Raw genomic sequence first — 21620 nt, 5'->3', positions numbered from 1 at the left:
CAGTCTTTCTCCTTGGTGCTGAAAGCATTTGACTAGACCCCAGAGTTCCAACATATTTGATTCATGTAAGTTCCATGGTTATTTAGGTAAGGGGATACATTTTTGGAGCTTCCTGTTCTGCCATCTGCTGTCTAGAGATAGGCTTTTATTTCTTTTGGATAAATACTTAAGAGTGAAGTGGGAAGTATGTTTAAATCTTTAGAAACTACTAAACTGCTTTCCAAAGTGGTAGTACCATTTACATCCCCACCAGCAGTGTGTGCAAGCTCCAGTGGCCCAGGGTACTATATCTTTCCCAATAGTGGGAATGGTCAGGCTTTTAAATTTTAGACATTCTAATAAATATGAAGCTATATTCTATTGTGGTTTTAATCTGCATTTCCGCAGTGCCTAATGATGTTGATTGTCTCGTCATATTCTTATTTGCCATCCTTATTCCATATTTCTCCTTTTGAGAGGCATCTGTTCAATCTTTTGCTCATTCTTAATTAGGTTGTTTGCTTTCTTCCTATTGAGTTTTGAGGGTTCTTTATATATTCTGAATACAAGTCCTTTATCAGATAATGTGATTTGGAAACATTTTCTTCCAATCTGTGGCTTATGTTTTCATTCTTTTAACAGAGTTTTTTGGAGATTATTATTAATCTACTAATTATTATTATTATTAGGTGGGTCATAGTATTTAATCATCGCAAAATAGCAGACAGTCTATTACTATTTCTGTTTTACAGGTGAAGAAATTAAGGCTTAGAGGAGTTAGTCATTTGCCCAAGGTCACAAATTAGAAAGTAATGGAATGAGAATTTGGACGCAGGACCATCCGAGTCCATAGCCTGGGCCCTTCTCTCCAGTTCTGGGCTCATGGCTACCCTGTAGTGCTGGGATGGAGCCTCTCTGGGGTGTTTGGCCCCACTGCCACTGCTGCTAGTGATGCAGGCCTGCCGAGCCCCTCCTGTGTCCCCATCTTTCCATCTCCTTCCTCCAGGCTGGTGGAGGAAGTGAAGGAGCTGTGTGATGGCCTGGAGTTAGAGAACGAAGATGTGTACATGGCAACCACCTTTGGGGACTTCATCCAGCTGTTAGTGAGGAAGCTGCGAGGGGATGATGAGGAGGGCGAGTGCAGCATTGACTACGTGAGTGCTGGGCCCTCCCTGCGGCAGGCCCTGCAGAGCCCTCAGGCAGCTGCATCTATGACTACATAAGACAAGAGGGGAAACCTGGGCATTCAGAAAGCCAGGGCCCCAGGAGCCCACCCTTCAGTTTCCCACACTCTCCCTGCACCCAGGATAGCCGGGGGATGTCAGTACAGTGGGGCCAACTCCCAAAGGATGTTGCTGTCTGATGCTCAGGACATGGGCCAAACTCTGAGTCCCAAGGCATGTGATCAAGATATTCAGAAGAGACTTTTAGTTCCCAGTAAAGAAACAAATAATCCTTGCATTCAACTTGTGTGTATGGAAGTGTGATCAGTAATTGAAAATCTATTCTTTAAAGAGATTAAGAAATCTTCCCTGAGCTATCTTGATAGACTGCCAACTCCCATAAGAATGGACTTTGGCGTAGTTTGTTTGGCGGGTAGATTGGAACAAAAGTGGGTGAAGAAAGTACAGGGGGCCAAGGTGGACCCCAGAGTGTCCTTGGGATTGAGGACAAATGACTGATGAGCAGATTTCAGGAAGAGGATGGCGTCCCAGAGGTGCCTGCGTTCAGGCAGGAATTGCCAATCCACAGGGATGTGAGTGGTGGGGGCTGCCAAGGGCCTCACTACCCACTGGCATTTCCTCTGTCTGAGAGTCCTCTTAGCCCACCCTGAGGAGGCTGAGGAACCAGCCCAAGGCGGCACGAGGAGTAGGTGGAAGCGCAGGGCTCCCGCCAGGCAGCCTGGCCTCAGAGCCTGTCCTTCATCACTCTCCTGCTCAGCTGTTACACACATGCAGCTCTGAAGCCCCAGGAGGCCCCTGGGCAGTGCGCGTGTGTGGCTGTGTGGTCCTCTGTGTATGCCTCCTGTGCCCTGCATGGGTTTGTGCTTGTCACTGGGGCCTTTCTTTCAGGTGGAAATGGCAGTGAACAAGCGCACCCTCCATATGCCCCACCAGCTCTTCATCGGGGGGGCGTTCGTGGATGCTGAGGGCGCCAAGACCTTTGAGACCATCAATCCCACCGATGGAAGTGTGAGTGCAGGCCCAGCACCCCTTCTCCACATTCCCCAGCCTCCCTGTCCTTCCTTCCCTGCCCCCACTGGCCTCTCGGGGTCCTGACCCTGAGAGCCTCTGCTTGGACGCATGCCTTTGAGAGGGACGGGAAAGGATGCCAGTTCGTTTCCAACCAACCCTACTGCAGTGGAGTAGAGAGGAGGTGCAGGGTGGTGGTGGGAGGCAGGAGGGCTCAGAAGGGTCTTGCACCTGCTTTAGAGACTGGGAACAGAGTTCCTCCTACCCCAAGGAAGAAATTAGGCCACTGCCACACCTCCACACTTCAGCAGTAGCCCCAGTGTGAGAACTACTTTGTCTAATACTTGAGCCCTCCACCATTAGGACATTCTTCCTCAACTTGAGTCCCGTGTTTGCCGCTCTCTCTTGACCGTGACCTTGTGGCATCATGAGCCAAAGCATGCCTATGGTAGATACACACATGAGTATGTCGGAAACACAGGTTTCAAAGCCAGGCTTGCTCTTATGACTGCACACTGATATTTTTCCATCCTGCCTATCCAATAGAATCAGCTGAGTCCTTGCAGAAGACAGAGGGCACACTCAAAATGAGTCATTTGAGGGGAGTTAATGAAAGACTCGTCTGTAAAGGGAGAGGGAGGGGGTAGGGCCACAGGCAGGACAGTGCAGTGCCCTTGGGATGGAGCATCAGGAGGGGCTGAGGATGGGGCCTTGGCAGAAGGGGCATAGCTGTCTGTGGTGGCAGACAGGAGGCAATGGCTTTGCCCTCCCACCCCAGAACCCACTGGCTCCCCTCACCACACCCAGTAGGCACCGAGGTGAGGGAACCTGCACGGATGGCACACTCAGAGCAGGAACAGGGTCAGGACCATGGGGTGTAGACACACAAACAATCCTCTCCCAGGCCCCCATCTTCCCTTCCTGTGTGAGCCCTCCCAGGGCTGCCCTTTGGCCATGCTTCACCTCCACACCTGCCCATGTGGTTGGCGGCCACCTCAGTGGGGCCCCAGGAGGAGGCCAGGGAGGCGGGCAGGGGTGTCTGTGTGCAACTGGCTGAAAGAGAACTGGTCATGGCTCTGCTTCCACTATAGGTCATCTGTCGGGTATCCCTGGCCCAAGTCACCGACGTCGACAAGGCAGTGGCCGCAGCCAAGGATGCCTTTGAGAATGGACGGTGGGGGAAGATCAGCGCGCGGGACCGGGGCCGGCTGCTGTACAGGTGGGAGCCCAACATGCACCTGCCAGCCACTGCCACCATCAGCTTCCAAGAAGGGGGTGGGGGGCCCCTTTCTGTAGAGGCCCCTTTACCTGCCAGGAGGAGCTGGGTCCTGGGGAGGCCATGGGACCGAGGCCATCAGATGGACCAGGCTGGGGCTCCTTGCCTGAAGCTCAGAAAAGGCTTCTCAGAGGAAGGGATGGGAGAAACAGGAGGCATTTCAGCAGAGTGGCCTCGGGAGGTGCCTGGTGGAGGTGAGGAGGTGTGGAAGCCAAGGGCTGCTTCCAAAGTAGGCGCAGGCTGGGCCTCTGAGGCAGGCAAAGCACTTCCCTCGCCAGCCTGGGCTGGAGGGGACTTAGCTCCTGCACGCAGAAGACAGCAAGGGCCAGAGAGGGACTGGCTTGGTCTCTGCTTGCTCAGCCTGGCTCTGACTGCTAGAATCTACAGGTCTCACATTTTCTTTTAAAAAAAAAAAAAAAATTAAGCCAGAGAGAAAGGGGCCTTCCCTCCTTAGTTCCAGTTCAGATATCTTAGGCAAAAGGACTTATGATGACTTTAGCTTATGACCACAGAGTGAGAGGGAGGCTCGGAAGAGAGGTGCTGCGCCCCTGGAACCACAGGGCCTGGAGGGAAGGAGCAGTCACCCTCACAGAGGTGAGGTGATGTTCCTGGAAGAAGGGAGGGTGCGGCCAGATGAGCCAAGAGCACAGGCGTCTTGGGGCCTGGCTCTTTCCTAGGGTCCTGGGAACCTCTGGGGGTGTGAAGCCGGGTTATGGCGTGGTCCCAGAGAGGTTTCTCACCTGGCAGGAGAGACCCTGCCTTGGCCTTGCGGTCGGAATGGCTTCTGTTTCTAGTATACTCCAGAGGCCATAAAAGCCCGGGCAGCCCAGCAGCAGGAAACTAGAGAGAAGAGTTGCAAGAACGTGGTTTGCAAAACCTAATGGAGGTTAAGGTTGGGGAGGGGAGGGCTGTGGTAGCCAGGCATGCCCAGACTTTCTTAGGTTCCAGTCCCCTTTGCAAGCCCCTCAATTCTAGAAAGGCACTGGCCATGCCAAGCGGTCCCTAGAGCTCCTGGAGGTCAGGCAGAGCTGTGAAACAGGCACGCCAGGTGAACCTCTGGCCTGAGCCCCGCATGCTTTTGGTGGACTACGTGGCCAACAGCGCACGTGGGGTCCCTCCCTGGGCCTCTGCTGCCATCTGGTGGTTTGTGTCATAAGAGCTCCTACTCACCCACAATGGCAGTGTGGGGGCACCCTGGGCAGCTGTAAGTGGACCCATTCCTGCCCTGTGCAAACTCTCAGGCCCTGTGGAGACCTGGGAGTGCCCATTACTGGTTCTGCCTCAGCTCAGCACAACAGAGGCTGGGTCTAGGTGTCCCGGAGGGGGCAGAACAGAAGCCCCCAGATAAATGGCCGCAGAGCACCCTGTCAGGGTGGCGGGACCACCGTTGGTGTAGGGAACACGAAATTCACTGCAGGGATCAGACATTACACAATTGTGGAAGCTGGGAAGAAGGATCCAGAGGGAGAGTTAGACAAGGTTCCTAGGCAGTCCCCTGAACTGGTGGACAGGATAGAACCTCCAGGGAGTAGGAGCAGCTGTATCCAGCTGCCAAGTGGGGCCACAAAGAGGAGCTCTTGGGAAAGACCATGGAGGAGCTGCTGGCTCTGCCCAGATACCACTGTGGTCCATGGTCGAGAATCTGACAGTGGTCCAGGCTGCTGCTGGTCAGTAGGCCTGGCTGAGCCTGCTGGGCACCCCTGCATCTGCCCTGCAGACCTTCAGAGGGAGATGGCGGCAGCTTCACTTCTCCTGCACTGCTACCCTGGCACCCAGGGACCGAGCTCTGGGGAGTATGGGTGCCAGGGTGTCAATTCAGCAGCCTAACTGAGCTGACAATAGAATAGTCCTGCAAGGCAGCCTCTCAGAGCTTCCCGAATAGTGCACTCGGGTGATGGCTAATTTAGAAAGTGTGTCCTGGGAACCGGATTGATGACACAGCCATGTCACACACAGGTGGAATTGTCTAGAAATGTGGGGGATTCAAGGGATTGGGGCTGATGAAAGAGAAGGATGTGAGCACGGGAGGCATGGCACACCACAAGCTTTAGTGGGCTGCGGGTTGGGCAGGGTTGCGGAAGACGAGCAGTGAGACTGTCCCGAGGCTGCCCTGTGGGCTTTACCATGTCCAGGTGACAACACAGAATGATGCAGCGGGAGCCTCTGGGTCTGAGGGCTGCTAAGGGCAGTAGCAGCTTTCGCCTTATCACCGCAAGACCCTGTTTTATCAATGGGCAACAGCTGCTGCTTGAGGTTCCTCCGGGTGTGCAAAGCAGCAGGCCCTAAGTGGCTAAAAACATACCTATTTGGGCTACTTTAAGCCTAACTGGGAGTGGGAAAATTTGAGTTTGGTGCCAGCAGGCTTTGGAGCAAATGTGTGTCATTTATATAACAAAGAGGCAGCTCCTCTGTCCTTGCAGCTGGGGAGCCCAGTCCTCTGATGGCCACTAGATGGTGTTTTCACTTTTTTCCGTACCAATCGGTTTTTCTCAGAAACTGATTTACACATGGGCTCTTCTTGCCCAGGGTGGCCTCACTCAGTTAGTTTTATGCAGCAAACCTGAGCTGCATAAAACTAGCATAAAACTAGCCCAGCAAAACTGGGTACATGCTTCCCGCGTGCCCAGTGCTGTGCTGGAGCTGGGCGCTGCAGAGAGCAGGGAACTGGACAATGCCATGCCTCCTGCAGCCTGGATTCCAGTGGGCAGGCAAATTGTGATGAAATTATCATCTACGTGAATGTCTGTTACAAACTGTAGTGGTGGGGGAGTGAAGAAAGGCAGAGGAGGTTATTAGAGGATGTGACAGGGAGCTCTGATCAGTCAGAATGTAGGTGGGGATTCGGGTCAGCTTCCCAGAGGGTACAGCATTTGAGTCCGTGTCTGAAGCAAGTACAGAAGGCTGGGAGGAGAAACAGGAGTGTGGAAAGAGGGTCCAGATGTGCAACACAGCCCCCCAAAAGCCCCAAGGCCGCAGGCCTGACTGACCTGAGCACCTGGAAGAGGCCGATGTGAGGAGGAGGAGGGAGGCAGAGGGGCTCGGCTCTCACGGCCCCAGAATGAAGTGGAAACGGGGCCAGGAGCTGCTCCGCCAGGCACAGAGTTGCAGATGCATCCTGAGTGGCGTGAACAGCTGCCACGGGTCCTGGTGGGTGTAGGCAGGTGAGGACCGGAGCAGGCCTGGGGTGCATGTGGGCTTCGTGGTGCCTGTGTGCAGAGGGGAGCAGTGTGGGAAACGGCTGGCAGGCTTTGATCCCACACTCGCCTCTGGGCCCGAGCTGCCCTGTCTGCAAGGCTGAGTTTGCTCTGGGCCTGTGGTCTCCACTTTCCCTGTCCACCCTCCCCCTAGGGGACGAGAGGGGCACCCTCGTAACTCCCAGGCTGCCCAGAGCTGCACATCCATCAGAATCAAGGGAGGGCAACCCGACCTTGGCATGCTCAGACTGGAGCCGGTCTGTGTAAAAGCGCCAGCCCTGCCGTTGCTCCCTAGTCAGTCCTCCTGTGATGGGGATAGGGCCACCTCTCCACCTCTGGAGACGCCAGCCTCAGGAGCACGCCCCCACCACCTTGGTTTACTGGTGCTGGAAAGACAGACAGGCTTTCTCCTGGTTCAAGCTTTCTGAAGACAAGCTTGAACTTGTCTTCAAGGAAGGGTGGCCTCTTGGGCCATAACCCCTTTGCTGTCTACAACAAGTGAGTGAATGCCTCTGTATGATAATTTCAGAGGAATAGGATAAAGTAGTGGATCCACAGATATTTCAGGAAGGAAGGGAGGGAAGAGCAAGGAAAGGAGAGAGGGACAGAGGGTGTCATCCTCACAGCCATCCAGTGGAGTAAATGATGCTGGCCCATTGCATGGATCAGAAACAGAGGTCCGCACATCTGAGAGTGGCAGATCTGGGGTGGAGGGCAGGGCCCCAGCTCCTTGAAGAAGGGCTTGTGAGGGCAGATGAGGCAGTGCCAGGCCTGAGCCCACCTCCCGCCTCCCCTCACCCTGGCCAGGTTGGCAGATCTCATGGAGCAGCACCAGGAGGAGCTGGCCACCATTGAGGCCCTGGATGCGGGTGCCGTCTACACGCTGGCCCTGAAGACCCACGTGGGCATGTCCATCCAGACCTTCCGCTACTTTGCCGGCTGGTGCGACAAGATCCAGGTGGGGCCCAGGCTCCCACCAGTGTGAGCATACACAGACTGGCCCAGCCATATAGGGGAACTCCGAGGGCAGCACAGTAGTCTGCATGCTGCACAGCAAATGACCACAGCTAGTGGCTTGGAACAACACCCATTTATTAGCTTGTGGTTCTGCTGGTGCGAATTCCAGGAAGGCTGGGCTGTGTTCCATGCCGAGGTCTCACAAGGCCAAAGCTAAGGCGCTGGCTGGACTGGGCCTTATCTGGAGGCTCTGGGGCAGAACCTATATCCGGAAGAGTTCTGGTGTTGATAGAGTTCAGTTCCATGTGTTTGCAGGGCTGAGGGTGCAGGTCCTTCCTGGCTTTAGGTCCCTGCCCAAGGCACTCTATCTCCCAGCGGCAGCAGGTCACTGTCGGGCTTGGGATCCCTGTGACACTCTCTTCTGCCTGCTTTGCTGGGGGCTTCTGCAGTTATTCTGGGTTTATGGGCACCATGTCCCTGCCCTAAGGTCAACAGGGACAGTCAACACCATCACAGGAGGGAGTGCTCACCATATCTTCAGGCCCCCGCCATCAGTTGTGGAACCTGAGGGCCATTTGTAGAGGCTCCCTGGGGAGACTCACCCCTGCAGGGCTCATGGCATCTCTGCCAGATCTGCGCTCCATGGTTCCTCCTCTCCACCAGGGCATGACAGCGACAAGGGAGTTGGGCTGCTTGGTTACCACCCCCACTCTGCTGCCGTGTAGCTTCTAGCTGCAGCTGGCCCCAGGCCTGGGCCTCCTACACATGCTCAACTGCTTAGAGCTGCGGGGAGGGGGGCACACGGCCCCGCCCCCACCCTCACCCTTTCTTTCTCCAATGCCAAAGCTAGAGGTTTTGCTGGTATCAGGACCAGTTTCCACCCAAAGGCTCTGCCTGCCAGGCTCAGGGTAGAGCAAATACCTTGTCCTCCAGCTGCCCTCCTGCCTGTCTCTCAAGCCTCAGGTCACACCTAAGCTGGTGGCTTTAACTTCTTCCTGGAGCCACTGGGGGAGACTGGTTGCCCAGAGGGGAAGGGGTGTGGACCCTGGGCCCCTGGGTGACTGCCCCATTCCTCTTCCAGGGCTCCACCATCCCCATCAACCAGGCCAGACCCAACCGCAACCTGACCTTGACCAGGAAGGAGCCTGTCGGGTGAGTCCCTGCCCAGGGCGAGGTGCAGCCTCGCGGTGCTTTCCACGCAGTACGTGGGGCTATAGCACACAGCCTGTGAGAGCTCACAGCACCCTGTGCGTGTGTTTATCAAACAGCCATCCATGTGCTTCTGGAGCACCTGCTCCATACCAGGCATTGTTGTAAGGACTTGAGGACAATTGTATTTAATCCCCCAGTAACACTGGATCAGTCAGGTCCAGGGTGGGAAACAAGAGTAAACCCAAAAAATGTCCAAAATGGGAATGGTGGTCAGTGTTCACAAAAATGAGGAACTCCTGCACAGCACTGAGGAACAGGAAGCATAGAACAAAGGAGGAACAGTCAGAAGATGAGAGCTGCTCAGCAGGAGGAGTGCAGACCCCGCCGGACGCCAAGCATGTAGGCACGGGGAAATGAACCTGGTGTGAGGCACTTCATCTCGCCACCCAGTGGCTCCAGGGCAGGAGTGGGGAGAAAGGCTTGGAATACAGCCACAGGGTTCTGAGTTTACACTGCCGGTGGAAACTGGGAAGTGACCACTCGAGGCCATACGTCCTGATTTGGCCCTAGTCCTGGTGAATCATTCACATGCGTGCCTGAGGAGGCTCACCCAAGAGTGCATGGCCACTGTGCTTGGCTGGTGACAACAAACACCAGAGTGGCAGGTGCTGGCGCAGCCGTGATCCATGATTTGCGCTGGGAACATGCATGCAGCTGGACCTAGAAAGCCCCAGCCCTGGGTCCACCCTCACTACACCTGCATATGGTGCCAGAGGACCCGGCCAGGGTGACCTGGGAGCAGGACTCAGCTGGCATCAGCACCACAGTCATTCCCGCCTGCTCTGTGCCCCTTACAGGGTAGGGGACCTCACAGCTGTGGGCATGGCCAAAGGCCCCTCAGCTCCACCTGAATGTGAGAGTGTTTGCAAGGAGAACATGCTCCAGTGTCCCTGTGTCACTGACAGCTCATGCAGATGAACAATCAAGTCCTCAGGCACAGGCTGGAGGAGGCTCCTGTGGGAAAGTGGGCTGTGGACCAGGAAACCTCTCACTCCAGAGCTTCAGAGCGGAGCCAGGCTACAGGTGGAGGCATCACCTCCAGGGTCCCCACAGAGGACATCGGGCAATGTCTGCACATGGTTTTGGTTGTCCCAACAGAGGAGGTGATACAGGACAGCCCCCCACAACAAAGAACTGCCCCACCCCAAATGTCAGTGGTGTGGAGGCCGAGAAACCCTGCTATGGGGCAGTGGTCAGAGACCTTTGTCGTGCTTTGAGAGGGGCTGGGCTGGGCAGAGTGGGTCATGGCCCACCTGGGGCCACGGGTCAGAGCCACACTTGGGTCTGTGAGGCTGCCCACCCTCCCAGCTGCCAGCATGGGGTGGGGGGGTGTCCACCCCCATCAGACTGAGGAGGAAACAGACACTCTGTCACCCAGAAGCATCCCTGTGTCACCCTGTGAGGCTGGCCTTCGACCCGGGACTCTGGGCGCCCAGTCAGCATCCCAGTGTGAACACATCCTGCCCTGGGGCCTGGTACAAGCAGCTCACACAGACCAGGGCTCCCCCAAAGGCAGGCAGGCAGGGCCACTGCTGACCACGCACCTGGCAGGCTGTGATTCTGGAACTAATGGTCTCTGCCTGGTAGGGAGGCCGCCAGGACCTCTGGGCTTCACCCCTCCCCACCTTCACAGGGGACCTCGCCTCAGTGGGAATGTTCTGAAGCCAGAACCCAAGGTTGGAATCCCAGCTCCTCCCCTTTCTAGGGCAAGCTCCCAGCCTGTCTGTACTCAGTCTCCCCAACTGTCAAATGGTAATAAAACAGTCCCGTCCTCACTGAGTTGTTTTGATGGGTGAGTGTCAGGTGTCTAGGGCATGGTGTGCTGTGAAGGAGTTAGGAGGGTTAGGTGAGGAAGCCATGCAGGGCCAGGCCTCCTGGGTGATGGGGCTAAGAGGAGAATTCTGTATGTGGTTCTGAGAAGGAGCACAGTCCAGCTCTTTCGGATGTTCGTATTAGGAAATTTACAAGAGACTCACAGATCCACTCGGAATCCTCTTGCCCTTGACATGGAATCAAACTCCTCGCTTGACCTTGCAATCTGGGCCTGGTATCCTGGCCCCCTCCCCAGTCCACTGTGGTTGGCTATGCTGGCCTCGCAGATCCTGGGCCCTCCGCACTCGTGCCCCGCTGAGCACTTGCACCTCTGTCCCACCTCCAGCCTTCACCAGCTGTCCTCCAGCTCTCATCTGTGATGCATCCCCGAGACCTCTGCTGCCAGCCTGCCCTCTCTAATCTATGACCCCATTCTATTCTCTGCGTGACCATTCAGACTGATGCTGCCCTGTGCCCATGCCTGTCATCATCCCAGCACACCTGCAGCGTCCCATACATAGTGCAGAATGACTGAGTGACCGGACCTAGAGAGCCCCAGCCCTGGGTCCACTCTCACTGAGCCTGCACGCGGTGCCAGAGGAGGGCCTGGCCAGGGTGAGGGGCTGCCCATCTCCTTCCCTGGCCAGTGCCACAGCAAACCCAGCAGTGAGGCTGCGTCATGGGAAGCCCTGTCCCCTCATGTCCTCAGCCGCATCCTGGCCCAACAGCCGCTGGAGATCCCTAGTGAGCCAAGCGTTTCTTGGGGACACCAAGAAAGCTTGCTTGGTGTCCCCTGCCCAGGCCCCATGCTCCCAAGAGAGAGAAGGAACTCCACCCTCCACCCTCACCATCCACGCAGCTCCCCATGAGCATCAGAGGGCAGAGGAGGGACAGGCTTAGGGGTGCACAGCAGGAGAATGGCCCCAAGGGAGGGAGGGACAGTCCTAAGACCCACGGGGTGGTTGTCCACTCAGTCCACTCAGTCTCCCACTAAGAAAGACCTCTAGGAATCAGAGGCAGTAAGGCTAATGAAGGTCGGTTCTCACAGCAACTGGGCAGGGAGGATTCACCTGGGCCTGGGTCCCACAGCCCTGCTCCTTTGACCCTGTGCCGGAGCCGGCTCTGCATACTCTGGTTCCAGGGTTTGGCCTTTCCCCTGACCAGTGAGTGTGGGAGTCAGCTCTGGCTGCTGTAGAAGGGACCACCAATCCAGGGCTTAATCAATGGAAACTTGTCTCACGGTTCTGGGAGCTGGAAGTCTGAGGTCAGATGTGGGCAGAGCTGGTTCCACATGAGGGCTATGAGAGTCTGTCCTGACCTCTCTCCTGGCCTCTGGTGGCTGCTGGCAACCTCTGGCCTTCCTTGGCTTGCAGGGAGCCCCCATCTCTGCCTCATGCCCTCTTGGCATTCCCACTGTGAGAGTCTGTCTCTCCATGTGGTGTTCTTTGTACGAGGACAGCATTCCAGCTGGATTGGGGGCCCACCCATCCCAGTGCTACCACATGCTAATTAATTACAACGCAGCAATCTTGTCTCCAAGCAAGGGCATGCCCTTAGACTCTGGAGATTATGGCTTCAGCATACGAACTGGGGAGTGGGGGCACAATTCAGCGCAGAACTGTGGGGCTTTCTGATGTGTTTTCTTTTCCGAGCTCCCCTCAGCCCCCTTCACCGTAACCAGCAGCCTCACCCTGCTCCCTGGGAACACTCAGCAGCCCGTGCTGTGCTCCTAATCTCCTGGGTGCGTGTGGGGTGTGGGGCGGCTCCCCTACCCTTTAAGTGCCCCCTGCTGCTCCCCCATGATACCTCACGTGGGTCCTGCCCACCACCTGGGTCTGACTAAGCAGCTATCTTTTGGGGAAACACCCTGTGATGGTGGTGGGGTGGTGACAGCACGGCTCGTGGTCTGCGGGGCTGTGTGGATGTCCTCATCTAACTGTCCAGCGTTCACCCAGAGTGGTGCTGTATGGGGCGAAGGCAGGGCCATGCAGGATTCATACCTGGCCAGTGTGCCAGCTGGTCCCTGGGACTCTGCGGCCTCCCCAGTGCCCATGGTGCTCTGAGTGTGAAACACCTGTGTCCGGCCAGAGGCTCGCTCTGGAACCCAGGGTGGTGCTGACACTGGGCACCATGGCTTCACACAGAGCACCCTGAACTCATCAGTGCTGGCTTGCCGACTCTGTCTTCTCTTCTTGAGGACTGACACCTGGCTTCATACAGGACCCTCTCCAGGCCCTCCTGACCCACCCCTGGTGACCCCTGACCCTCTTTAGGTCCCCCTGGCCTGTGTCCTCACCTGTGCCTGCTCGCCATCACCCTCTCTCATTGCCTGTGCCCCAGACAGTTCCACAACTTCCATCAGAAATGGTCCAGTGTTCCATGTCATCCTGCCCTGCTAGGAAGAGGGGCTGCTGCCAGACCAATTCTTAATGTAGCATCTAGGACAGAAAGAGCAGGCGTGAGCTGCCTCTCAGAGGGACCTTGAGTGTCTTATCAGGAAGCCTGGTTTTGAGAGTGGATGTCAGGCCCTGGGTGAGGGGGAGGGAACTGGCAGGTCACTGTGGGCCTGGTGGAGAAGAGGGACAAAGGCCAACCTCTTTTGTGTGGCAGGGTTTGTGGCATCATCATCCCCTGGAACTATCCCCTGATGATGCTGTCCTGGAAGACAGCTGCCTGCCTGGCTGCTGGGAACACAGTGGTGATCAAGCCTGCTCAGGTGAGCGTGGGCTCACTCCAGACAGGGCCTGCAGGCCACAGAGAGGATCAGGAACTAACTCTATAAGGGAGGAAGGGAAGGGCCTCTCTTGGCCACATGGGCACTGGACGAAGGGTCCTGCTAGTGCCAGCTGCTCTCCATGGCCCTGCTCTCAGTGGGCAGAGGCGTACGTGGCAGGCAGAACTCTCCAAAGCAGACTCTTTTTCAGCCACGGCTGCTTGAGGCCAGCTGGCTGTGCTGGAACTTGCAGCTGCTCATGTGAGCAGAGGCAGGGATTTCGGCACTCTGGATTCATGGGGCAGAAACCAGGCCCTGTGCTCTAAGACAGCCTGAGTAGTCTATCCACAAAGATAGTGCCATGTCTCTTATGTGGCTTTTGAGACCGGAAGTCCTGGAGAGAAGCGAGGTGAGCGATGGGATTCGTGGCCCCCATCCCTGCACAGAGAATCTATGCGGTGTGGTGTCTGAGGGGTGTAGGTGGGGGAGTAGAGGTGGGATGTCAAGGGTCACCCAGGCATGCTGGAAAGGTCCTTGGAAGTGAGGACACCCCCAGTGAGCCTCAGTTTCTTCATCTGTACATTGGCAATGACAGCCTGCCCACTGCCTGCCTCCCAGGATGGTGCATGACATAGCAGGGATGGTGTGCCCAGGAGGGCACACACTCGCCAGCTTCTTTGGGGTAATTTCACAGCAAGGGCATTGATGTAATGAAAAACAATAATGATGACTGACATTGATAGTATTTACCCTGAGTCAGGCATGCCTCAAGCATTTCAACAGGTATCACAAATTAGATAGTAATTTACACACATTTGCTTATTTAAGCATCACAACAACCCTCTGAGGAGACCTTAACCTCTGGCTTTAGAAACTTACGCTGTGCAGAAGGGAACCCAGGCCTGGCCGGGGGCTGGAGCCCTGCCAGGAGGAGAAGCTAGGGCACCAGAGGTTGGCCCACCCTGATTCCCAGCTGGTGCTGTGGGCATGCCGGCTGGGCAGGCAGGGCCCCCTCTGGTGGCTTTCCTGGGGTCTTCCTGGCGCCACAGTCTGCAGCTACTCCTCCCTGCTTGCTGCTGGGCTGCTGGGAGAGGAAGGCAGGGAGGGAAGGCAGAGCCCCACTTTCAAAAACCTCCTTACCCAGTCTCCTTTCCTGGCTCCACACCCAGGTGACCCCACTCACTGCCTTGAAGTTTGCAGAGCTGACATTGAAGGCTGGCATTCCCAAAGGTGTGGTCAACATCCTTCCAGGATCTGGTAAGAGCCATGGTCGGGGGCAGGGCTAGGGCTTCCAGCAGCTGGAGATGCCACTGGGTAGAGCAGGCCCTACTGGATAGGGGCATGAGGGCAGAGCAGCCTGGGGAGAGCCCAGGCGGGGGCCAGCCTGTGGCAAAGGAGGCTGCTCCCATGGGGGAGAGCACCTGCACCTGGAAGGGCTCTTGTCTTCAGATGCCCCAGCTGAATGTGTTCCATTGTGTGAGTGTGTGTGTGTGTGTGTGTATGTGTGTGTATGTGTGTCTGCGCGCCCTGGAATAAAGTTGTTACTTGGGAGTTATCTGCCCTTGGAAGTTTGAGAGAATTTTTCTGTAGAACATTCCAGGCTTAGAGCATTTAGGGAGGTCATACATGAATTACTTTTTAAGTTTCTGTTGTGTGTAGTGGTTTATGGAAAAGTCCCTTCTTATGCAGATTTTAAATGTATTAGCATGAAGTTGTGTATAATAATCTCTCATAATTTTTATCTCCTTTTTGGATTTTCCTTTTGATTGTTATAATACATTCTTTATATTTTTGCTTTTTCTCTCTCTTTTTAAGTTGATTAAATTGGTGAAAAGTTATTGCTTGTCTCCATCCTCCACCGTAAAAAAAAATCAAATACAGTTCCTCGATTTCCTTACCTTTTCCATTGCTATTTTTCTAGTTTCCCCCTGCTTTTATTGTTCTCTTCTGTGTTCTCCTGAGTGGTTCTTCTATTTTTTTTTTTTTTTTTTTTTTGGTAGCTTTTTGGGTTGAAAGTTTAGTTCGTTAATTTTTTTCTGGTTCAGATAAGGAAAGCATTTGAAAGAGTTTTGGTGATGGCCAGGCACAGTGGCTCACGCCTGTAATCCCAGCACTTTGGGAGGCTGAGGTGGGTGGATCACCTGAGGTCAGGAATTCAAGACCAGCTTGGCCAACATGGTGAAACCCCGTCTCTATTAAAAATACAAAAATTAGCTGGGCATGGTGGCAGGCGCTTGTAACCTCCGCTACTCTGGAGGCTGAGGCATGAGAATCACTTGAACCTGGGAGGTAGAGTTTGCAGTGATCTGAGATCGTGCCACTGTACTTCAGCCTGGGTGACAGAGCGAGACTCTGTCTCGAAAAAAAAAAAAAAAAGATTTGGTTATACCTCACACCTTGTGACTGACACTTTTATCATTATAAATGCCCCATTTATTTTTCATGATAGTTTTTGTGTTAAAGTAAATTCTGTTATTAGTATTACCACACTAGCTTTCAAATGGTTGCTGTTGACATGATATATGTTTTTACATTCTTTTACTTTCAACCCGTTCATAGTTTTGAATCTAAAATGTGCCATATATAACATATGGTTGGATCTTGTTTTTTATCCAGTCTCGTAATCTCTGCCTTTGACTGGAGACTTTACATTAATGTTAATATTGATACAGTGGGTTTACCATTTTACTTTTCATTTTCTATGAGTCTGCTGTCTTTTTTCCCTCTGTTTCTCCTGCTGTACTACTTTCTTTTGCATTAAGCGAATATTTCCGAGCATAACATTTTAATGCTTTCGATAATTATTTTCAGTATACATTTGTAGTTATTTTCTTAGTGGTTATTCTAGGACTTATCACATACTTATCAAAATCAACTTCAGATTTATATGAACTTAATCCCAGTGAAATGTACAAATGTTACTTCTGGATAGGTCTGTTATCTTCTCCCTGTTTGTGCTAGGATCACATATTTTTGTACACATAGAACATCTATATATGTTACAAACCCAATAATACATTGCTACATATATTACTTTACATAATCTTACATCTACTAAAGAAGCTGAGAAAAGAAAGGAGAACCAGTCCCTATGTGCAGAGTTTATGTTATCTGACTCACAAGCTCTGCTCCTCTTCAGCTGGTCCTATGGATTTGAACTGCTATCTGGTGTCATTATCTTACTCCATTTAAGTTTTATTCTCACCCTACTTCCCTTCTGCTTTTATTGCCCAATATATTACATTTCTATTTGTTACCCCACAATTATACTGTTATATATATAATCATTTTATACAATTGCTTTTTAAATCAGTTAAGAGAAGAAAGCAAATAAAATATGCATTGATACTGTTTTTATAATTACCTAATTCCCTTTACAGTGCTCCTTGCTTTTTCCTGTGGATTCTGACTACTGTCTGTAGTCACTTGCTTTTAGCTTGAAGAACTTCTTTTAGTATTTCCTATAAGGTAGGTCTGCTAACAACAGATTATCTCAGTTTTTGTTTATCTGGCAATATCCTTATTTGCCTCTACTTTTTGAAACACAGTATTGCTAGACGTAAGATTCTGGGTTAACAGTCTGGTTCTTTCTTTGCACTTGTTCTGTCTTGCACTTTGAATAAGGTCATGCACTGTCTTTTCCATCTGTCACACTGGGGTAGAGTCTTCCCCTTATGAGTGCTGTCTGGGTGGAGGAAGGGGCCGCAGCATCTTAGTCATAGTCACCAAGAACTTAGCTTCTGCAACTGAGAGTTGGTGGAGATGAGAGGCCTTGGTGGCCTGTACCCACTGGTGGATGCCAGCTTCCTTCGCTGGGAGCTCAGAGGGAAAGGAGCGCTGCTTTCCTGGCCACACCTGCCTGGAGTAGAGCTTCTCTCAAGGGGAGGGAGCACACTGTGCCTTGAGTGTTGCAGACTTTCCCTGCCCATACTGAGAGTCAGATTTTCTTGAAGAATGTTTTTCCATTTGTTGTATGCCCTTAGAAAAATTTCCAGGGAGTTTAAGTGGTTGTTTTTCGATCATCGTCACCAGGATAGTGGCTTCCCTGGGGAACTGACCGCAGGGCTCCTCAAGCTGGCCTTCTGGAAATGCACTCCTGCCTCATGCCTTTTGAGCAGGTTGTGTTCATGTTTTTATTATTGTTAAATATCATATAGTTGTAGTTTTGGTCTTCTCTCTAACACAGTAAGTAAAAAGAGATTTTAAAATAATTGCCAAGTTGTTTTTTGTCTAAAATTTAAATTCTGTTCTTATATTTCTACTTGTATTATGTCATGATCAGAGACTATGGCCTGTATGTGAGTTTGCCGGGGCTGCTGTCACCAAGCACTGCAAATCGAGTGGCATAAACCACTGCAAGGCAGCGCCTCACAGCTCTGGAGGCTACGAGTCTGGATGGAAGGTGTTAGCAGGGTCATGCTCCATCTAAAAGGTTCTAAGGAAAAGTTCTTCTTTGCCTCCTCCTAGCTTGTAGAAGCATCATCCTGATCTGTGCTTTCATCTTGACATGGCATTTCCCTGAAGGTGTAGTGTCTGTGCCCAAATCTCCCATTTTTATAAGAACACCAGTCATTTTGGATCAGGGCCCACCCCAGTGACGTCATCTTAACTAATTTTACCTGTACTGACTTCATCCCCAAATAAGGCCACATTGTGAGGTACTGGGGGTTAGTATGGTGACCTGTGAATTTCTAGTGAGTGGTTGGGGGAGGCACAGTCCAACACATAGCAGCTTGTAAAAATCCTGTTTTCTAAAATGGAGAATTTCTGTGGTCTGATATATGATACTTTTTTGGAAATATTTCTTAAATAGCCTAAGAAAGTGTTATTATTTTGTTACTATTATTATTATTACTAGTAAATAGACTTTTAGATAAGTTTTAGGTTGATAGCAAAATTGAGCAGAAGGTAGAGTCCCTGTATACCACCTGCCCCAACACAGACACAGCCCTCACTACTAATATCCAGCATCAGAGGGGTATGTTTGTTACAATCAATGACCTACATTGACACCTCATTATCCCCCAAAGTCCATAGTTTAGGGGTCACGCTTGTACATTCTATGGGTTTTGACAACTGTGTAATGCCTTGCATCTACCATTAGAGTATAACATAGAGTAGTTTCACTGCCCTAAGAATATTCTGTGCTATATTCTTTTATGTCTTACTCTCTCTAATCCCTGGCAACCACTGATCTTTTTCTTGTCTCCACTGTTATGCCTTTTCCAGAATGTCATGTAATTGCAATCATATGCAGGCTTTTCATTTGGCTTCTTTCACTTAGTGATATACATTTGAGGTTCTTCCATGACTTCTTGTGACTTAATAGCTCATTTCGTTTTAGCACTGAATAATATCCCTTGTCTGATTCACATCAGTTATTTATCCATCCACTTTCTAAAAGACATCTTGTTTGCTTCCAAGCTTTGGCAATTCTGAATAAAGCTGCTGTAAACATGCGTGTGCAGGTTTTGGTGTGGACATAAGTTTTCAGCTCCTTTGGGTAAATACCAAGGAGCACAGTTGCTGAATCATATAGTAAGAGTGCATTTGGTTTTTAAACCGGCTCCCAAACTGTCTTCCCAAGTGGCTGTGCCATTTTGCTTTCCCACAGCAATGACTGAGAGTTGCTGTTGCTCCACATCCGTGCCAGCATCTGGCATCATCAGTGTTCTGGATTCTAGCTGTTTAGTAGCTGTGCAGTGGTGTCTCATTGCTGTTTTAGTTTTTCATTCTCTAATGACAAATGACATTGAGCGCTGTTTCATGTGCTTACTTGCCATCTGTCTATCTTCTTTGGTGATGTGTTTATTTCTGTCTTTTGCCCAGTTTTTAGTGGTTGTTTTCTTATTGTTGAGTTTTGAGAGTTCTTTGTATATTTTAGACATCAGTTCTTTATCAGATATATATTTTGCAAATGTTTTCTCCCCAAAACAGTGATTTAATGGGGAGTGGTGGAATGGAGTTAGTATCAAAACCACTGGTAGACCTTTAACTGTGTATAGAGGGAGGATACAAGGGTCTTATTGCAAACCTGCCAAACTGGAACCTTCACAGGTGTGCCTGGGCATGTGAATTTTACAAGCCTGGAGGCAGGGGAGTGGTGGAAGATGAAGGGGCTGGATAGGTGCAGGAGCTCTGGACAGAGTGAGTCATGGGATGGGGAAGGGAGGTGTCAAGAATGACTCTTGGGTTCTTGGCTTGAACCAGCTGGCTGCAAGGAGAAGTTGTTTACTGAAATGGAGAACCCTGGAGGAAGAGCAGGTCTAGGGGAATGATTAAGAGTTCAGTTTCAAATCTGTTGAATTGGAGAAGCCAGAAGACATCCAAGTGCAGATGCCAAGCAGGCAGAGGAGCGACCAGTGGATCTGGATCCCAGATGAGCTTGACTGGAGAGGCCGATTTCAGGGGGTGACGTACCTGAGATGGCCCTTGGAAGCCTGTGAGATCAGCTGAGCACACAGTGTAAACTGAGGAGAGAAGAGGGCCTGGGACGGAGCCAGAGGTGCTGGATAGTTTAAGGTTAGATGAGCAAAGGAGATGGAAAAAGAGCCGTCAGAGAAGTAAGAGGCGAATTAGGAGGGTGCGGAGTCAGAAGCCAAAACAAGAGAGTGGCTTAAATGGGAAGCTACGCTGAGTCTGGGAGGAAGCAGCGTCAGGCAGCCCACTCTGAAGTCTCATTGAGATGGAGACCTGAGGGACAGAAAGGACTTAGCCAGGTTGGGGACAGGATTTGTGCTGGGCGTGGCTCAGAGTGGGGGCTGGGGGCCTGGGACAGGGCAGGAATCACGGCATTCCCTGGTAGGAACGGCAGGTGGCAAGGCCTCTGTGGCTGGCTCACCTGAGGGCAGGTGTTTTAGAGTCTGTGATGCTCAGGATGCCACACCCCTCAGGGACCTGATCAGGCATGCTTGGGTCTCTGTTTGAGCCCCTACAAGAGCTGAAGGCTTGGTGCCCTCACCTTGGGGTCTGCGTGACGGTGGAAAACCATGTGGGGAGTGGGTTGGTTTGCTTGGGCTACCGTGTCAAAGCCCCACAGACCAGGGCTTCAGAAACAGACGGTTATCATCTCTCAGTTCTGGAGGCTGGAAGTCCAAGATCAGAGTGTCAGCAGCGTCAGCTTCTCCTGCAGCCTCTCTCCTGGGCTTGCAGACGGCTCTCCACTCCCTGTGTCCTCGCATGGTCATTGCCCAAATCCCCTCTTCTTAGAAGGACACCAGTCAGATTGGATTAGTCTGTGCCAATGACCTCATTTTACCTTAATCACCTACGTAAAGGTCACGTCTCCAAACACAGCCCCATTCAGAGGTACACAGGGTGAGAGTTTCAGCATTTGAATTTTAGGGGACACAGTTCAGCCCCTAATAGGGAGTGAGGCTCCACGAGCCCCAGGCTCCATGGGGATCAAGCATATTGGGAGCATTTTGAGGGCTCCAGACTCCCAGTGGACCTGTGCAGGCCTGGAGGTGGGCTCCTGCCTCCCCAGCACCAGGGGGACTGCCCTGATTCCCCCCTCCCTCCCACCCACAGGCTCCCTGGTCGGCCAGAGACTTTCAGACCATCCCGACGTGAGGAAAATTGGGTTCACAGGCTCCACAGAGGTGGGCAAGCACATCATGAAAAGGTGCGTGGCTGGGGGTGGGGCAGAGGAGGGGCTGCTGCAGGCTGCGCCTGGGACATGGCAGTGCTGTCCCAGGAGCTGTGTCCTGCTTCTCAAGCTCCAGGGTGCAGCCACTTCCGTGGCCCTGCTGGGCTCTGTGCAAACGCTGAAGAGGCATCTGCCTTTCTGACAAAGCCCTGGGAGGCCTGGACAGAGACCTGCGGAGCACTGTCAGACCAGCAAGGGACTGGATTGAGAGGTGCTGAGAGTGTAAAACACATATGGATTTCAAGAACTGAGCACCCACAAAAAACTGAAATAGCTCATTAATAGGATGTTTTTTGTTTGTTTGTTTGTTTTCTGAGACAGGTCTTGCTCTGTCACCCATGGTGGAGTGCAGTGGCACCATCATAGCTCGGTGCAGCCTTGACTTCCTGGGCTCAAGTGATACTCACACCTCAGCCTCCCAAGTAGCTGGGACTACAGGCATTCACCACCAAGTCCAGCTAATTTTTCATGTTTTTCATAGAGACAGGCTCTCACTGTGTTGCCCAGACTGGTCTCAAACTCCTGGGCTCAAGCAATCCACCTGAGAAATGATAATATTCTTGATTAGTTGGGTTAAATAAAATATAATAAAATATATTATTTTATTATTATATATTAATATAAAAGAAACCTGTTT

The 21620-nt window shown here is 52.2% G+C and overlaps 1 protein-coding gene across 5 annotated transcripts in view; it reads left to right on the top strand.

Annotated features, from left to right (window-relative positions):
• ALDH1L1 (aldehyde dehydrogenase 1 family member L1) overlaps window positions 1-21620 on the top strand; it is an 81644-nt gene that overhangs the window by 46415 nt on the left and 13609 nt on the right. For all 5 annotated transcript variants that reach the window (XM_010380569.2, XM_010380570.2, XM_010380566.2 and 2 more), the window contains exons 10-17: window positions 986-1133; window positions 2052-2171; window positions 3263-3390; window positions 7449-7599; window positions 8680-8750; window positions 13233-13338; window positions 14505-14592; window positions 20866-20959. In XM_010380569.2, the coding sequence (XP_010378871.2) occupies window positions 986-1133; window positions 2052-2171; window positions 3263-3390; window positions 7449-7599; window positions 8680-8750; window positions 13233-13338; window positions 14505-14592; window positions 20866-20959 (906 nt within the window). The remainder of the gene's footprint in view (window positions 1-985; window positions 1134-2051; window positions 2172-3262; window positions 3391-7448; window positions 7600-8679; window positions 8751-13232; window positions 13339-14504; window positions 14593-20865; window positions 20960-21620) is intronic.

Source organism: Rhinopithecus roxellana, chromosome 1 (genome assembly GCF_007565055.1).
Source record: "Rhinopithecus roxellana isolate Shanxi Qingling chromosome 1, ASM756505v1, whole genome shotgun sequence".
Lineage (NCBI taxonomy): Eukaryota > Metazoa > Chordata > Mammalia > Primates > Cercopithecidae > Rhinopithecus > Rhinopithecus roxellana.
Note: the sequence above shows the minus strand (reverse complement) of the source record. Positions and strands in the feature narration are given on the sequence as shown.